The following is a 17,132-nucleotide window of genomic DNA, read 5'->3' on the forward strand; positions in this document are numbered from 1 at the left end:
ACCCACTATGTCTCACTAATCATACTAAGTGTCACTGATCATATGCACTTCACCAACCGTACGACTCGTAAACTCATTGTTTGACGACTCGTACGAACCTTACGATTCGTACGATTTGTAGCACTGTTAGGACCCACTATGTCTCACTAATCATACTATAAAGTCTCACTAATCATATGCACTCCACCAACCGTACGACTCGTAAACTCATTGTTTGACGACTCGTACGAACCGTACGATTCGTACGATTTGTAGCACTGTTAAGACCCACAATGTCTCACTAATCATACTAAGTCTCACTAATCATATGCACTACACCAACTGCACGACTCGTAAACTTATTGTTTCACGACTCGTACGAACCGTACCAACTGCACGATTGGAGTGATGATTTTTACGATCCGTATCAGGTCGTGTATATTGGACAACTATATCTTTCCATCTTGGTGACATCTAAGATTAAAGCTTTGCTGATTTAGTGAAACTTCAACTCAGCTAATTCATTACTCCTCAAATTTGGCTCATTAAATCGGTTATTTTTTCAATTTGATGGATTTTACACAAGAATAAGTTATTTTAATTTTGTCCTGCACAAATTTGTGCACAAGAATAAGTTATTTTTGTCCTAACGCAGCTCTGTAGGTCATTTCAGGCGATAATAGACCACAAAGTGATTACTCTAATTTATGTCTTTTCGAACCAAGAAGACTGCATTTACGGCATTTTCAAATTATGAATTCTACAATTTAATTAACTTGTTTACAACATGAAATAGCATCAACTGAAAACCAACTTAAAAAGTGCTAGAGCGAGAGCTGAACTGAAGCTTTCTAAATCCATGCATGGTCTAAAATGAACTAGGTCTAAAATGAACTAGGCGTTCAACAGGCGTTTTACATCGACGTTCGCTTCATTTTCAAGGAATTGGGGAATAAAACTAGTTGTACCTATCGGTAAGTGCCAACGAGCGAAATACTCATGTTTGTTCATAAGAACAGATATTGAATGGTTTTTGATAGAACTATATTTGAATTGACCAAAATATGGTAAATTGTATTTTAGGTAATATGCGAATAAAATGCTATTTCTCTGGTGTTCATAAATGATACAGGCTTGATAGCCTGCGTAGCAGGCGCCGTAGTTTCCAGCGCGCGTATTCTCGCGATCGCGCACTTTTTTAAATACACTTAAAAACGTACACAGATGTCTGCTACGCAGGCTACGGGTTTGACAGATTGATAACTCTTGACAAATCTTTCTTTTCAACTTCAAAATGTCACAAAATGTAGGCAACAAATGAGGTTAATCACTGTTTTGTAAATACAACAAACGATGGTTAAAATGTTTCCGTCCACAAAAGTGATAGTTGCATTTCAAGAACTTCTTATAAATCAAGTCCCAAAATCAAAACTGCTAAGATGCTCTTTTAAATATAATTTTCAGTAATCAGAGACAGTAATGCACGGGTCAGATTTCAGTCTCGCATGCGAATTCGAAGTGTCATGTTCAGTTACGCAAAACTTGAAAAATTCGAACAGAAAACAAAACTTGAACGGTCAAGGATTATTTGGAAACAAACTTTTATTCAAGTTAACATTACATTTGCTGTTAGAAGCAAAAAACGTTTGACTTTCTTGTGCGTATGACATGCAGTAATTTTAAGCCTGGTTTTCACTAGCGACGCAAGCACAAGCGCAAGCACAAACGCAAGCAGCATAAGTAGTTCGTGCCGAGTGAAAACGAACGTCGACATAAGCACAAGCACGTTAGCATAAGAATATGATGTTTACAAGTTAGAAGGCTTCGTTCTCGACTCCGTTTTTCCTGCAAATATTGTGGGCAGAAACTATCTCTCCTCTACTCGTGTGACGAAGAAAGTGAAAGCGACTAATAAGGAGAAAAACGAAACATTTGGGATTATAAATATTTTTAAAGAAAGCATTCGTCTCCGTTTTTTTCGCTACTCAAGTCCGCGCCTGGGCCTTTTTGTTTTTTTGTCTACACTTCTCCGAACATTCTCGAAAAACGTTTATCAAAATCAACCGCGGCCTCGGCGACTTTGTTCAAATGCTGAAACGAGTACTTCAATTGGCTAGACACGGCTAGACGTAAACACTTTTCTTGTGCTTATGCGATGTTTGTTTTCACACGAACGCAAGCACAAGCGCAAGCACAAGAAAAGGACAAATTTTGATCCTTGTGCTTGTGCTTGTGCTTATGCTTGCGTCGATGCCGTTTTAATAAGAGCTGTTATGCTTTAGTGAGCGTCGCTTTGTATTGATGTTATTCCTACGCGGAGCGAAAATGCGTGCCAAATAATATATAAACGGTATTTGATTTGGAATAAATCATCGGTCAAACAATTACTATAAACACAATCAACACTAAAAGGTAGCATTTACCCGACTTCAGCATTCTCATAAGTCAAGAAAACTCTACTTGAAGTAAACAGTCCGCTTTTGATTTTCATGTCTCTCTTCGATCGTAAATCAAAGGACTCCCAAAGTCGAAACATTATTTCATCGCTTTGAAGACCTTGATGTTCATTTTTTCGGCGGTCGAATATTCTGTAGGGTATTCTCTTTCGATTTATAATTCCCTAAAGGTATATTGATCGGTAAAGGGATGAATGACCACATTGAAAATTTTAACAGCGAGCCGCGTGGACGCCATTTTGGACATTTGCTCTCTAGCAAGGAGTGAGAGACTGGGAACCAGTTGGGAAGAACAATACAACCCAAATATGGGGTTTACTTACACCCAAATATGGTAAAAATAAGTCCCTTACGCAGAACTTAAGATTTTCTCTGCCTATATACTCATACGCACACGGCTCTATGATTCTGCCGCCTCGACAGCCTCGCCTCTTGGCTCGGCTGTCTCGTTGGCAATAACTAAACAATTCATGACTCAGCGAGACAATTCGATATGTTTCATGTCAGTTCACGGCCGGAAACCACGCATATCTAATTTCTTCTCGCTGACAAATCACAAACGGCGCTGATCGCTAACTGAGCCAAACGGCAAAATAATCACAAATGAGGAGAATTCTACTCACATAAGGGTTTCAAGTGATTTCCTTTCGACCATCAGCTGTCCTCTTTGCAACCTTTCCATCTTATTCACAATGTAATACCCCGGATGTGGAAAAAATCGTTTAAAAGGGAACCAATACCTCCGGACATTACAACAAGTCTCCAGCCAAGGAAAAGTTCAAGCCGAATATCGCCATGACCGCCTTCAAATCAGCCCTAAAGTCTAGTTCCGAGTCCTAGTTGATGTGGCTGAAGACCTTTGCTGTCTAAAGCAAGCACAATGTTATTTGTACCAAGCAAAACGTACCGAGTCAAGAGTTCAACCCGTTAAAGCTTTGTTCTAAGGTACAATAACAGCCGACGCAAAACTTGCAAATCGTTAGACTTCCATCTTCATAGGACTTAATGATGTCCTCCGGCAAACTTCCTTTAGACAGCAGAATGGAAAGCTAGATCACAACTGTTCTACTACTTAGCGCGCGCAACTAGAATTCAAATGATAGAGAGGGGTTGGAGTTAGAGACTGGGCTAGACTAACCACAAGTAAATCTAGGGGGAGGGAGAGGGGGAGGTGGGGGGGGGGGAGAGACAGGGAGGAAGAAAAAAAAAGTAAGATTGAAATCACTACATTAGACAGGGCAACATTTCATTGGAAGAAAGCCAAACAATTCTCCGTATCCTCAAAAAAAGAAAAAAAAAATGAAACCCCATGCATACATTCCTTAACAGCCCGATAGCCACCTTTTTATAAATCAAGTTAGATATATATTGAGTGAATAAAAGAAAAGTATACCAGTTCGCATACTTGGCGGTATGGTGCCATGCAGGTTCCCCGGGAGACTTCATAAAAGTCGGTCGCACTTAATTGATTAACTGGAAGTTGATAAAGGTAACAAAACCGCCTTAGCGAATTTTGTAAAGCTGACGCATCAAGGCCTAGCGGATTCGCGCGTTAACCCCAACTAAAGGTGGATTTCCACTGACGCGTAATTTTTTTACGTGCGTTTACGTACGTGAAAAAAAAAAAAAAAAAATAAGAAGAAGAGACAATGTATGAACAACTTGCGTAAACGTGTTAGCAAGTCGTTCATACATTGACTCTAAATTTTTCCCGCACGTAAAAAATTACGCGCCAGTGAAAATCCAGCATTAGCCGCCAACTACGCGGCATATGGACTCTGGGGAAATTTACTGTAGCGCGAGTTAGCCAACATGGCTTCTTATCGCACAAAAGTTTCACTTAAACCCTGGTCTACTCACTATGCTTAAACCGTAACATTGTTAAAGTTTGATTTGATTGATTACTAAATTGTTTTATTTTTAACTCGGCTTTCTCTTAGCCTTTAATGTCCCGGATGAAATCGCAACTCTTAGGTGTCTACCTGCGGAGGGGCGTGTTATAGGGGCATGGCATAGTGCCTTGTAGCTGAAAGGGGGGCCTGAGACAGAATCACAGGTACACATGGAAGAAAATGTATCAGGGGCATGTCGAGGCGACGCATCCACCGTAAAGTATCAGCACATGTGAGGAGACGTGTCGCTGTAAGTTCTCCACCCCCCCCCCCCCCCCCCCCACGTTTCATTGTATCGGTGGATGTCGTAACCTTTCATCTCACGGCGGTTTACCAGCGCGCCACATTCGAAAAATATGAAAAATCGCGAAATTGAGTTCACCTGAAAATTGATACTGTGTCAGTTGTAACACGTGTTTTTTTTTTGAATTTGCAAAATGAGCTTGTATAATTTCTCCTTATTTCCTACAATACGAGATATCAATTTATAATTCCCTCAGTCTTGCGTCATTACATTGTATACCAAGCAAAAAAGAATTTCCAGTCTATTGATAATAAAATAGTCTTTTATTAATAAAAGGCTACAATAGAAAATGTTACTGTACACAACATCATACAGCTATTTCAATAGACGATCTCGGATATAAAAGCGTAAAGACCTAGGCGACAAGACCGAATGGTGGTCTGGGTATGTAATGAAAAAAGAGGAAATCTGCAAGTTTTGGTTGTACATGAAATACACTTTTTTTCTTGTGGACCTTTTCACTGTTACTTTTCTTTCACTGTTATAAAGCAGTGATTGGAGAACTTCCTCTCTAAAATGCAATGTGCCTGAGGGTTTACCCGTCGATAGTAATGATAAACCACAGATAGCCCAAGCTCCTAAAGGAGCCGTCAACAAAATATGACATTGCGTAATAACGTTATTATAAGAGTTTGTATGGGAATATAACGATCGTAAAAAATAATTCAAAATAAGAGAAAAAGATCTTATAAAATCGTTTTACCTGCCTTCTTCTGTGTATATCTTGTGTTTCTATGTCATTTGGAGGCGTTTAAAGGCGATTCCAGTAGGTTTTAGGTTCACTCTTTTACTTTCCATATATATGGATGGAGAGGAAAACAGTGAACCTAAAACCCACTGGAATCGCTATCGCTGTCATATTATGTTGACGGCTCCTTTAGGAGCTTGGGCTACCTGTGGTAAAACAACGAAATCGTGTTTTACCACGTGCAGCAGGCTCCCTACTTCTACCCATACGACTTTTCAGTCTTGCCGCGTGATCCGACGTTAATAGAAATAGCTTATAAAATACTGTATTTTTTAATCACCTGGAGTGATTTTTATAAAAATTTCCGAGGTTCTGTACCTTGTACTTTTAGATTACATGGATACCATGATAGCTCTACAGTACACTATTAAAAATATCATAATACATTACAAAAAAAAAAAACTATTCACAGTATGTTACAAACTAAGAACTAAAACTGATAGTTTTATGGGGTATTTGTAAAAAGGTTAGTAATCTGGTAGTATTGTTCCTGGGTGCAAAGCACGGTGGTTTAAATTTTATACAAATTTCTGTCACTTCGAACTCTTTTTACATCCTATATACAAGGTTGAAAAATAAGTAATATACTTAAAACATCTACAATGTAGATTGCAAGCTTCGTGTTTGTACCTAACAGTAGGAGAAGAGTGTAGCTCTGAGCCAGCTATCAAAGTGATAGAAACCGAGGGCGAGCAGTCTAAATAAAACACAGAATAACTATTATCTAAGTACCATGTACATGTACTGAAATTACAAGACGCAGAGTTTTTTCGTCCGACGCTCATGACCTGGACATCAAATCTTTTTCATTTTCCTACAGAGGTTAAAACTTTACCATCTTTCTTTATTTACCAAGTGGTAAAATATTAGTCTTCAATTCAGTCAGTTGCAATATGCAATAAGCTCCTAAGTCCCCTGTGTGTTTGTATTATCCATAACTAGATCGCTGTAAAAGTGGAATTTGACAGTTAGCAAAGAAGCTGATATGTTTGCATTTAGGATTTTACATCTGCTACAAGCGTGGATTTGTACTTTCACTTTTGTTGACAACAATACCTTTCGGCTAAATCTCTCCGATTAACCAATTCATGAGTTAGTGCCTTGTATAAAACTTCAAAAGTTGCACAACGTCCGTTACTTTCCTTCCAGGAAAGGAGCATTTTATAAGCTTGTTCAGACAAAGTGTGATTTTCCCTCTCAAATGCAGTGAGCCCTGCCTCCTTAAATCGAAGCCGTCGCCCAACAGGCTTCCAACAATCAGTAATGTTAGATGCCAAACTCTCTAATTCTTCATCCTCGGGTGTGCCTGCTTTGACTACAAAAAAACAGACAACAATGAAGCATAAACAACGTGTTTGGTATTTATTTCAGGTGATACAAACAAAAGCATTAACTTCAGATGCACATCTCAATTTGAGCTGTCGAAGAGTTAAGTGCCCTTAACAGTATCTTTAACAGCCAATGCCAAGGTGCAATGCTCTGCTTCCAATGCAAGAGCATAAATTTTCAAAGCCTTTTCAGACAGTTTTTTTTTCTTTACTTATGGTAGTAATCTATGATTCGCCAACTATTAAGCATAGTGAAAGTTTCTTGCAAGATTCAACTACATGTCTCTTGCCAACTCTTTCGATTCATCACCACTGGGGGTGCCCACGGACGGCAGCAAAAGGATGACATTCATATTAACAAAGACGGTGTTAGGCAGAGTGCTCTGAGCTCTTTCCAAATAAACAATGATCTGATCTATCTGCATGTATCCCTCCCCCCACCCGCAAAAAAAACACCTTCACAAAATATTGCAAGTATATTTGAATCAGTATTTCGTTATTATTAGCCTACTAACTTTGAACAGCTTCTTCTGTAGGAGGGGTGACTAATGTGCCTGGGCCACCTGTAGTTGGCTGCTGGCTATACTCCTCTATCTTGCTGTACTCTGGAAGTAAATAATTATTGTTGTAAGCAAGAGTGTAAGTAAACAAAGAGGATCTGCATGATGGACTACTTAACAAATGAAGCTACATGTACATGGTGTAACCTGAAACTTCCTGAAGGGTGGGGGAAGGGGTAATCCAAAAATCCTTCCGTGAGAGTGATATGAATATTTTGTGAAACAAAGTAAATATCAAGTATAGATTTAGCCAAGCCTAAAAGGGGAGCTCCACACTTATTTTCTGGTTCTTAAATTTTTTTTAGAATATGGTGCTGGCAAATACAGTCTGGATAGGTAAAAGCTGGATGGGTGGAGAGTGTGCGATTAGCCAGTCATATTCAAGGATTTCTGATTCTGGACTGGTGAGTTGCTTGACAAATAATAATGAATTATATTAATTTGACAGTTTCACACTATTTGTATTTGTTTGAATTTCTTTTTTTTCGGTATTCATGGTATTTAAACCAGTCACTATGCTGACCTGATTGTTGTTTTATCTTTAATTAAATTACAACGAGTTTGAATTTGATGGAAATACCCACAAAAGGTTTTTTACGTGTTTGTCTTCTTATGAAGTAGACTATCATAGTCACCTTTTTTTTTCGAATTCTCTTCAAAGCTACATGCATTTGCTTTTCTTTTTGCCCTTCTGGCAGCAGGTCTTTGAGCAGCATCTGAAATCAATAATATTTAATAACTTACTCCTTAAGACTTATGGCAGTTTTTATGACAGGAAAGCTTGAAAGGAAAGTGCACATTTAGTCATAAGTTAAGGACTAACAGTCAATTATAAATTATAATAAATCACACACTGTCGCACCTGTTTGTTTGGATGCAATTGGTGTTGTTCCAAGATACTCAACTGATGAATCAGAATCTGAATTATCTGCTCTGGAGTCTTCATTGTGTTTATCCCCTACAATGTAAATATGGTGACAAACTCCACTATAAAAAAGAAATGTAACAACTTTTTAAGGTGGCTGCTAACTCTTCATATTTCTAATGGATCAATACTTGCACTCTTTATCAGTTTACGCTACAATAAACAATGGTATCAAATGAATGCCCAGTCATTGTTGAATATGTTGTAGTTACTTCCTTGGCACAGCAACAGCATGCCCTTAATTGTAGCTTTAAGTACTTTTACCTCAAAAACACGCTTAGTGACCGCCATTTATCACAGAATACTGATCAGTATGTCAAGATACAACTTTTTTTCAAAATTCCAAAAAATGTAATCTCTGGAGGGTCTTCAGGGCCACCTTAAACTTGTGGAAATTAAAGGTGGCCATGAACCCATTCCTTGACTTAAATCATAAAACAACTAACCTTTTTTTGTTTTTTTGTTTTGTAATATTCAGAGTGGATCTGTTGCGGAGAGTACAATACAGAAAGGGCATTTTTCCATATACATGAAGAGAAAACATTCAAAGCCAAATGCGACAGAATCCTGCCTTTCTTCGTTTGTTCCAAAAGTTAATCCTTATCCAACTCACATCATCCTCAACAAGGTTTTTTCCTGTTTTAAATGCATGTTAAATACTTAAACATCAAAATTCAAACCATTTTCGACGGAAAACAAAAACTGTTGTCAATGGCCATAGTGGAAATGAATTTAATTTCGTCATGTTATTGTCAGCAATGATTTAGTTTAAAAGAAGGACTTTTAAAATGCACTCGCCTGTATTAGATTCCACTCACCCAAAATTCTGGCGTTTTTCTTTCCCTTTTCTTGTTTAACACAATCCGTAGGCCTGTAATTTTTACTGAATTTTACCCCAATGTATCAATGTAAAACTCCCCTTTGAAAACATGCCCCAGATTAAAAGAAATGGCTTCTAAGCAACTGTACATTTTCAAAACTCTTCAGTGCTCGAACTTAACGGTCGTTCACTCGTCTAAAACGAGTGAAAATTGCCCAAAACGAGTAGCTTTTTTTGCCACTAGTCCTCTGGACGAGTAAGGTTACAGTTCTCCGATAAACAATTGCTTTTGTATCGTACTAAAACTGACCAAAAGTGTCGAAGCAAACGAAGAATTTCCGAAAACGAATGTTTCGAAACGACGAGCAAAAAAATGCTAGTCGTTCTCTTGGCAGGTTAAAGTCTGGGTTCTACTCGAAATGAAATGCATCGTGGGGTGCAATATGGCGGCTTTTCGTGTTTGCTCAACATGATAGATTTCGGTTGCATCTATATTTTCTTCCAAAATAGAATTTGTCGAAATGTCCAAACGAAACAAGTTCAAAGTTCACAGTTCTTTCTTAATTTATAGAAAAGCAAAATCAAGAAATCATATAACACCTTCAATGCCTGCTGCAGCTACGACCAAAAAAACTCGGAAGTTTCGGGAATCGTGGGAAGAAAGGTACAAATGGCTCCAGTTTGATGAAAGAGAAAACTTAATGTTTTGCAAGTTTTGCAGGGAATTTTTAAATGGAAAAAACACGCAATATTCCCTGACGATTGGAACAAATAACTTTCAAACTGCTTAAAGGCACACGCGGCCAAATGATGCATATATGTTGCAGCTCTTACGTGTAACGGAGAAATTGTTGTAATACGAAAGCTTAATTACTAAAAAAATGCAAATTATATGGTTGTGTTTAATAATTTGATCATGGTTTGGCGTGTATTTACCTGAAGGCGCAAATTACTTATTGCATTTAATACACGTGGAAAAAATGTAACGAGTGACAAGTAGCTTTGCTCCTGGGACCAGTAAATTCTAAGCCTACTCGTCCTGTGGAAGACCAGACCTAAAAGCTAATTTCGAGCACTGACTCTTTCGCAGGCATGATCCTGGTAACTCTAATTGTGGCAACAACCATGCATCTATAAAAACTTTGCAGGGAGTTATTTTGTGTGTGTGTGTTCGCCCAGCCATATATAAAACTAATGAGGCAACTGTTGTCTTCTTTGCTTTCCTATTTTATATTCAGGTTTCAGCTGATTAAAAAAACTATCTGTAGGTTTGTAACATATAAAATTGTTTGCCATTTCTTTTAATCTTATTCCTTAACTCTCTAGTTCAATTCATTGTTGCTTCCTTAAGTCTTAGCAATACAAAAGCTACATGTATGAACACTGAACTGAAATTGGGAGAGTAAAAATATTTATTTAATCACTTAACGCACAAACCTCTTTTAACTAGTTTTTTGTTTCTTGACAATAGATTGCTGGCTCCATGTTCTGTCCTTCTAGATCTGGGTTTTGCAGCAGGTTCAGCATCCAGTTCAAAGTCAGAAACAGTGTCAGTCTCCTTCTCCTCCTCTTCATCCATCAAGGTGTTGCTGCTGCTGTTGTCCTCTTCATCCCCATCCCACTCGTCCTCCTCCATTTCCTCCTCCTTCCCCTCCTGCTCTTCCTCCATCTCTTCTTCAAATATATCTTCTTCCACATCCTCTGACATAGATAAGTATGACAATGAAGACTCACAGTGAATGACTGAATGAATGATTAAATAAACGTATGAATGAATGATTAAATAAACGTATGAATGAATGAATGAATAAATGAATGAATGAATGAATGAATGAATGAATGAATGAATGAATGAATGAATGAATGAATGAATGAATGAATGAATGAATGAATGAATGAATGAATGAATGAATGAATGAATGAATGAATAAATGAATGAATTCCTTTTCTGTTTTTCTCATCAGGTTCAGAAGGAAAGACTAAGGAGGCACACAGTGTAAGCCATAGAGGTACAATTATATAGTGAAATGCAATGAAGTTTTAACCACAGGAAAACTTTAAACATGTACATTTAATTAATTTAATTATTCATTCAAAATATTTCTCCACTCCTGATTGGCTTTCAATTCCAGGCTAATTCCAGCTAACTGGCTAGCACTTACCAAATTTGGAAGAAGGTTCTATTATTAGACTATTGACGTCATGCAACAACGGCTTTGATGCCGAACAGCTAGAAAGTCAATCGATTTTGAAAGTATATCTTCAAGAGAAAAAAATTCATGATCCAGCCACAGAGGAGGATTTGGCGCGGTTTTATGAAATGAATGGTTTTATTTAGCGAGCGAGCGCGCGCGCACACAGAACACTACGAGATTCCCTTCAGGCTAAGCTCGGTAGGGAAATAAATGGTTGTTTTCTCTTGAACGAGCACGGTAACCCGCATTTTTTAATGCATTAATTTAAATGTCAAACTGTTTTCTACAATATTTCGCGATTTAAAAAAAAAAGTTTAAAATTTTACATTGAGATATCTTAATTTTAATGCTGTAAAAAACACGTTTATAGGTAGTGCCGTTAATGTGCGCACGGAGCAAAACTTAAATTTCTTTCATTATCTTAATTCCTGTACAATAAGAATAGTTTTTAATATAAGATAAAAGTTCTTTTTGTTGAACTAGACTAGTTGGATTACTAGGGTTCCTAATATATATCTCGCAGGTCGTATATTTACTAAAATGCCCATCCATTTTACACAAAAACTAGCACGGTGACCCCATTTTTTATTTCATTTTTTTAATGCTCATAACATAATTGCAATTAACCTGGACCAAGTTTCAGAAAATTTTTAATACTCCTTCTATTTCAGTGGAATCACCTTAATAACAACATTATAAAGGACAAGGAATTTAATGAAGGTAACTGAGTTTATGAAGTTTAAATCAAATTTAAAAGCGATGTATTGCGTATTGTGAACTTTGCCTACTTTTAAAACCCTACTAAATTCATTTTGTGCATTTAGAGCTATGGAAATATTTTGAATTAATAATAAAACAATTATTGAATTCGGCTTTCGTATCATATGAAGAATTGCATAATTCTTCACATGATACTCAGCCTCATCCAATAATTGCTATAAGTAATCCAATAAAGAGAGTAATTTTCTTAATACCATGAAACATTGTAGAACCAAAGACCTGAAGTTATAAGAACTGGTTCTTCAAAAGAAATCAAAACACATTTTGGATTTCAAAATTTAATGCAAATAATCAGAGGTTGCATGGTTTTACCAACTGCATCACAATAACCAGTAAGAGAAATCAAGCTTAGCCAATTCAGGTTCAACTTAAACTGCAAATCATACACAGTTTAATAGTATTTAACCCTCCCGAAGCGTGGTCTTTTTCCCTAAATCAATAAATATTAACCGGATGTCCATATATGATACACCATTTGAAAGGTATTGAACAGAATAGTTCATAAAACATTTCAACAAACGATAACAAAGTCATGGCCTTGAAAAAAAAATGGCTTTAAGGTGGCCCGCGGGTATTTCCGAGAGAGGAGGTGCTATTTTTTAAATCGAGTTTTGGGCATGGAAACCTTAACTGATTTCTCTGATTTTTGGTAGTCCAAAAACCAAATGTTCAAATTTTATAAAGCTTTAAAATTTGGAACAAACAGAAACAGTGAACACGAAATATAAGCACTTTTAAATTAACCTATTGTTTAATAAAACGCGAATATAGATAGATAGATTTTTTTCTTATTGCTGTAAATAAGTTCAAATTATCCAAGAATTCATGTGAGCAAGTTTCAACGAAATCGGTTGGGTAGAAATTGCTGCACAGTTGCCTGTTAGATTTAAGCTTAAAAATATTATGCTTGTGTATTTTTGCCAGTTGTTACAACAATGCTTGTGTAATGTTTGATTGCATTGACTATTTGAAAGCTTAATACCAGCTAAAACAATGCTGAAAATTCTAAAAAGATCGGAAACTCCTAGCAAAAGTTATAAGCAAATAAGCAGAAGATGTTTACGATGCGTGTTTGCCCAGCCAAAAATAAAACTAGTGAAGCAACTGCTGCCTTCTTTGCTTTCCTATTTCATATTCAGGTTTCAGCTGATTAAAAAAAATTATCTGTAGGTTTGTAACATATAAAATTGTTCCTTACTTTCCTAGTTCGATTCCTTGTGGCTTCCTAGTCTTAGCAATACAAAAGCTACATGTATGAACACTGAACTGAAATTGGGAGAGTTAAAATATTTATTTAATCACTTAGTGCACAAACCTCTTTTAACTAGTTTTTTGTTCCTTGACAATAGATTGCTGGCTCCATGTTCTGTCCTTCTAGATCTGGGTTTTGCAGCAGGTTCAGCATCCAGTTCAAAGTCAGAAACAGTGTCAGTCTCCTTCTCCTCCTCTTCATCCATCAAGGTGTTGCTGCTGCTGTTGTCCTCTTCATCCCCATCCCACTCGTCCTCCTCCATTTCCTCCTCCTTCCCCTCCTGCTCTTCCTCCATCTCTTCTTCAAATATATCTTCTTCCACATCCTCTGACATAGATAAGTATGATGATGATGGTGATGACTCACAGTAAATTTCTTCTCTGTTTTTCTCATCAGGTTCAGAAGGAAAGACTAAGGAGATACAGTGTAAGCCAAAGTGGTACAGTAAGATGGTGAAATGCAATGAGGTTTTTACCACATGAACACTTTAAACATGTACATAAAATTAGTTTTCTTTCGTCGAAATCTTCCCCTATACTTTCCCTAGCTATATGTGGTTTTAACACTCTAAAAAGGTTTTTCATTCATTCATTGTAATTGTAGATATTACAATCCAATAAACAAAAACAAACAAACAAAAAAACACGGTAATATTTTTTTATAACTACAGTACCGAGAAAATGTGCAAGCACATTGCGAGTCTTGACTTGATTCAGGAGAACAACAGCAGCTTTGCAAAACTTTTTTTTACAGTACACGCAAATAACTCAATGGTGGCATTGGAGTTATAATCAATTTTATTGGTTACGTTACGACTACAGTCTATATTGTGTTTCAGTAAAAAAAACCTTTCATTTGTCATCAAATTAGCCTGCAGAACAAAGCAGTTTATTTTTGTAAAGTATGAATGTTGCAAATGGGCGTGAGGCACGAGGCACCAAAAAAGTAAACCCTCTATGCGCACAATGCTCATACTGTTCAGGTGTGGGTGTGATCACGATGACGTAACAAAACAACAGTATTATATTGTTATCCACAATCATGTAGTTTTGGTTACGAATTGCAGTTAATTGGGTTCCTCATCCACACATCAAAATGGTAATCTTTTATCTCTTTCCTGTTCAAACAACTGCTAGCTATTCAATGTAAAATGGGGCTGAAGAGGAAATATCCACTGGAACCAAGTCAAATTGAGAATAAGTGGCACATGATGAAAAATCAGAATTCTTCATATTTTGCTCAAAGAACGCCTATGGTAGGCCTTTTTTCCGGTCAACTGGAACTTTCCTGCACTGCATAAATATTTTTGGTGCACAGGGCAAACAAGTAAGTATGCCGATAGCGAGCGGCTGCCAATGCAGCAAAAAGGAAGACATGCCACTATTTATGATACCTCTGATCGGTCTAAACGAAACTTTCCCAGGGAAACTTCTTTCTGACATCCGAAATGATTTCCCAGCTTTTCTTTGCTCTCTGATGTAAATTAAAATGAAAGTATGGTCAATACAACAACCACCGTTTAAGAACACACGAAAGTGACTCTAAAGTTACTGAATGCCGATTGGGCAGAACAATACAAAAGTAATACAAAGGATTTTTTCTGCCCAATCAGGAGGTAGCATTCAGAGAGCTATTTGGAACTGGCATGGCCAGAATCTCCAACTTTTCTTCGCCAATATTTTACCTGCAGTTTCGATTTTCCCTTGCCCCCAATAACTGCCCCTCTGACAGGGTCTCCGGGGATGAACAGAAGCCAAATCAAGTCTAGATTATTGAGTTGTTTCATACCGCATGAGGGTCAAATTTGCTATTGACCGAAAAACTCTACTCTTAATTGGATTAAATTATTCTTATTGACAAAAGAAACAAAACTTCTTCTCAAAGAACAATGAAATAAACAACTCGTTGGAAGAAGGTCGGGGATTCACTTGCGTAATCAACAGATAATAGACGATGAGTGTTGCCCGCAAGATAACATTTCCTGCAAATAAAATAATGTCATTGATTCCTCAACTTTCTGTGAAAAACTTTTATTCAATCGTAGTTGGCATTCTCAAAGTTACGAAACAAACTTTTGATGTGTTTATTTTCATGACTGCATATTACAACTTACAACTCTATCATGAATAAAGGGACACATTGTCATGTTTGTTGTTGATAGCCAAGTTTATGAAGTTTTCTTCGCTGTAAAAGCTTCAACAAGGAAACTTGTTGAATAAAACTTAAGTCTTGAATAAAAAGTTTATCGATAATCGAATGTTATAAAAGCAAAAACAGTAAAGGAGCCGAAAAAACCGTGACTATTTCATGAGGTGTTTGTACACAACGCATATTTACAGCTTATTTTAATTTACAAAATGAACGCTAGTGATTTACCAAACTTGTTTAGTTGACAAAGTCGTTTGTCGCGAACAGCTAAACAGATAGCGCTAACTGACATTTTTCTTGAGCGGATAGCTTGAGCCATTCAAACGACTGGCAATTTTTATTTTGAACGGATTGCTCCAGCTGTTCAAATTTTTTTAATGGATAGCTTGAGCCGTTCCAACGGCTGACAATTTTTTTGAACTGATAGCTTGAGCAGTTAGAAAGCCGGAGAATTTTGTTTGAACGGATTGCTCTAACCGTTTGAACGACATCCCGTACCATTTGAACCGCTGACAAACGTCTTAAAGAACGGCTATCTGTTTTAAAACGGCTTTCCGTTAGGAACGTTTTCGCGTGAGAGGTGACATATTCAGTTCTCGCTCCAGAGTCAAACGCTTAAATAATAACACAAAAAAGTACGGTTTGGCCAAAACCAGTGAATAATATATAGCAAGTCAGTCTTTTCAATCGAAAAGACGGGCAATGCTGTTTGACCTGTTTGCTGCTGTTTCTTTAACTCGAAATTGAAACCCTTCTTTCTTTCAAGTGTTAACAGCATTTCTTGCAAACACTTGCCATAAAACCGCAGATGTTCACGCGTTTGTATTTCACTGGAGTGACATATTATCAAAGCGGCAAAGTGTGACATAGAGTGACATATTATCAAAACAGCAAACTATTCCCTTGGGAAAATTACACCCCAATGATCGTCCAACTGTTTGACCGACTGAATGCGCTCACAAATGTAACTCCTTTTTTGCAATTTCGCAAATTCGTCATAAAAAGGGAAAGTCAGTTTGAGAAAAAAAAAATCATGTAATGTTTTGAAGGTTGAAAAAAATTCTAGCACTACTGCTGGTTATGAAAAAAATAACCTACCTTATTACATGAAATTTTCGCGACACGTTAATTTCGCGAATTTCGCGCTTCCGAAAAAATCGCGAAATTAAAGTGGCGCGAACAATAAGTGACGCGAACTAAACATGACGCGAAAATTAAGTGACTTACATATGTCAATAATCATGAAAGAATAAGTAACTGTTTAATACCACTAAAGGGTCGCTTTAGAACAATTACTCATGCACGTACAAGCATGACCTACATGTAGACATTCCGAGAACTACTCTGTTGATGCTATTGCCGAGATTTAGTCTCTGCCCTTGCGTTTTTGTTACGTTTGATGTTATTGTTCCTTTGATGAAGTCGTTTTATTTTATTCCATTCAAAGGCATGTTTTAAATAATATTGCCAAGGAAGTGTAAATTGTCTTACTCAAAAACGCGAAATTAAAGTGATTCAAAATACAAAATTCTCGCCAAATCGCGAAATTTAAGTGTCACGAAATATTCGCACCTCAAAATCGCGAAATTAACGTGTCGCGAAAATTTCATGTAATAAGGTACCTTTCCAGAAAGTAGTACCCCCTTCACATTTTTTTTGGTGCACTCCTACTCCTTAGTAGGAGTCAAGGCAGACATCTTTTTCACTCACAGATTCGCAGCCGTTTTTGCAAGCTTACACAGACA

The 17,132-nt window shown here is 37.1% G+C and overlaps 1 protein-coding gene across 1 annotated transcript in view; it reads right to left on the minus strand.

Annotated features, from left to right (window-relative positions):
• LOC144640640 (uncharacterized) overlaps positions 1 to 17,132 on the minus strand; it is a 101,044-nt gene that overhangs the window by 71,920 nt on the left and 11,992 nt on the right. The window contains exons 4-8 of the mRNA XM_078499736.1: positions 13,303 to 13,650; positions 10,450 to 10,713; positions 8,130 to 8,225; positions 7,903 to 7,983; positions 7,223 to 7,312 (exon numbers count right to left, since the gene is read on the minus strand). Of these exons, the coding sequence (XP_078355862.1) occupies positions 7,223 to 7,312; positions 7,903 to 7,983; positions 8,130 to 8,225; positions 10,450 to 10,713; positions 13,303 to 13,650 (879 nt within the window). The remainder of the gene's footprint in view (positions 1 to 7,222; positions 7,313 to 7,902; positions 7,984 to 8,129; positions 8,226 to 10,449; positions 10,714 to 13,302; positions 13,651 to 17,132) is intronic.

Source organism: Oculina patagonica, chromosome 2, assembly GCF_052425735.1.
Source record: "Oculina patagonica isolate OP01 chromosome 2, crgOcupat, whole genome shotgun sequence".
Taxonomy (NCBI): domain Eukaryota; kingdom Metazoa; phylum Cnidaria; class Anthozoa; order Scleractinia; family Oculinidae; genus Oculina; species Oculina patagonica.